Consider the following 1,801-nt stretch of genomic DNA (forward strand, 5'->3'; position numbering starts at 1 on the left):
GTCCAGAGCAGGCTGAGGAGCCAGGCAGGTTTGTTTCAAGCAGAACCTAAAGCCCACTAAGAGATCACAGATCTAGATCAACAGCTGATTTCATTGACTAACTTAAATTAGTAAATTCCAATGGAAAAAAAAAATAAAAATAAAAAAAATAAAAGGGCTTCATCAGATTTTTTTTCTCCTGAGTAGCTCGATAAAATCTGCTCTCTGAAACAGTGTCTGACTCACACTAATTTAAATATTTCAGTGTTAAAGAGCAAATGAATTAACACTTAGGTTTAAAGGATGCCTTTCAAAATTCTGCAACCAAGAATAAAGAAACAAATTTCTGTTTCGACAGATGCTGTGTCTGGCTTATAACCAAGTGAGAAGACCAACAAAAGTGTGGAAAATTGAGATTGTGTTCATTAGAAACAGTCTCAAAGGGAACCTCCCCAGCTGTATGATGAACTTCAACCATTTGCTGTAGAAAGAGTAAGAAAAAGGCTCAGCTCCTACGCTGATCGTACATAATCCTCTTGTCTAAATGCACTTGCAGTAACTTGCTTTTTGTTGAGACTTGCAGGTACATAAAAGCGGATGTTCTGCTAAAGCCACCCAGTAGATGGGGCCACAGAGTTATCCAGAATGCACAAGCAAGTAAAATGAGTTTACGCGAGGAAGAGCACTCGTAATCAGTGCAAATGCAGCTTTGTTAATTCATGGCATTCTAATGTCAGGCAAATAATGTATTTGGGTATATCATGTTCTGACTGGGTGACTGATTAAGCTGTACTCAAATCCTAGTTAATATGATTCTGTATTTGTTTGGTACTGAAATAATTACAACTCTCAGTCAACACAAATAACAGCTGAAGCTTTAATTTCAATTCATGCCATGTTCGTTCCTGAGTGTTGTGCAGGTCTGAGATACAGTCAGACTTGAGATGAAGTGACACAATGGAAGGCATTGATAGTAATTGGAGCAGGAATCTTTCCACGGGTGGAAACGTGTTTGTGGCGACAGGAACGTGTTGGTGGTTCCTGCATAATACAAAGGATGATTTTATGAATGTAACTTACATGCCCTGTTGTTTGTGGGTTTTTTCCCCTCCTGCTTCTATGCATCTGTTCCTGGTAGATCTGTGAAACGGACAAGAAGTCGGGGGTTTGAGAAAACCTGTGTGAACATTGCAGAGAAGGGGTCAGCCCGGTGAGTCCAGAGCAGCGGCTGCTGAGGTGTGCACAGTGTAGGGCCGGGTCTCAGTGCCTGGCTCTGCAGTCTGCTTTTAACATAAGAGAATTGTTACCAATTTAAGCAGCAAATCACATCAGATATCAGTTTAAAAGTGTATATAATATTGTGCTGCATTTGGAAAGCCTGATTTTCGGTGGTCTGATACCTGAAGTGAAAGTTGTGGTACTTGTATCATAGAGCTGATCCTTTGAAGTCAGTTCTGCTATTAAAAGTTCTTCAAAATACCTAAAAAAACCCAAGTTATCATTGGTCTTCCGTGCCACTCAACTCCATGGAGGTGAGTCCTGCAAGACAGGTATTTTTTTCCCTATTTCCAGTGAAGTGAGCACAGGTTTGCAAGTCACAGGTGCCAAGAGGCAGGTTAGAGTCCCTGCGTAGGTTCGATCCAGATGATTTTGAGCTCTGCCTCCCAAAGCGCCAAGTTTCTCGTGGTTCCAGCTGTTAGCGGGGGGATCCTGCCTCGCGTTAAACACCGGCCAAGGAGCGGGAAAAGGGGGACGTGGCTGCGTGATCCCGAGTGGAGTCACCGGAACGGCGGGGCCGGGGAGCGAGGCTGCCCCGCTCCGA

General features: G+C 43.2%; 1 protein-coding gene across 1 annotated transcript in view; it reads left to right on the plus strand.

The window, feature by feature from the left end:
• Positions 1–1,505: 1,505 nt before the first annotated feature.
• TOM1L1 (target of myb1 (chicken)-like 1) overlaps positions 1,506–1,801 on the plus strand; it is a 23,389-nt gene continuing 23,093 nt past the window's right edge. Inside the window, 1 exon segment of the mRNA XM_010002762.1 lies at positions 1,506–1,511. Coding sequence (XP_010001064.1) covers positions 1,506–1,511 — 6 coding nt within the window.

This window comes from Chaetura pelagica, unplaced genomic scaffold (genome assembly GCF_000747805.2).
Source record: "Chaetura pelagica isolate M959 unplaced genomic scaffold, ChaPel_1.0 scaffold47, whole genome shotgun sequence".
Lineage (NCBI taxonomy): Eukaryota > Metazoa > Chordata > Aves > Apodiformes > Apodidae > Chaetura > Chaetura pelagica.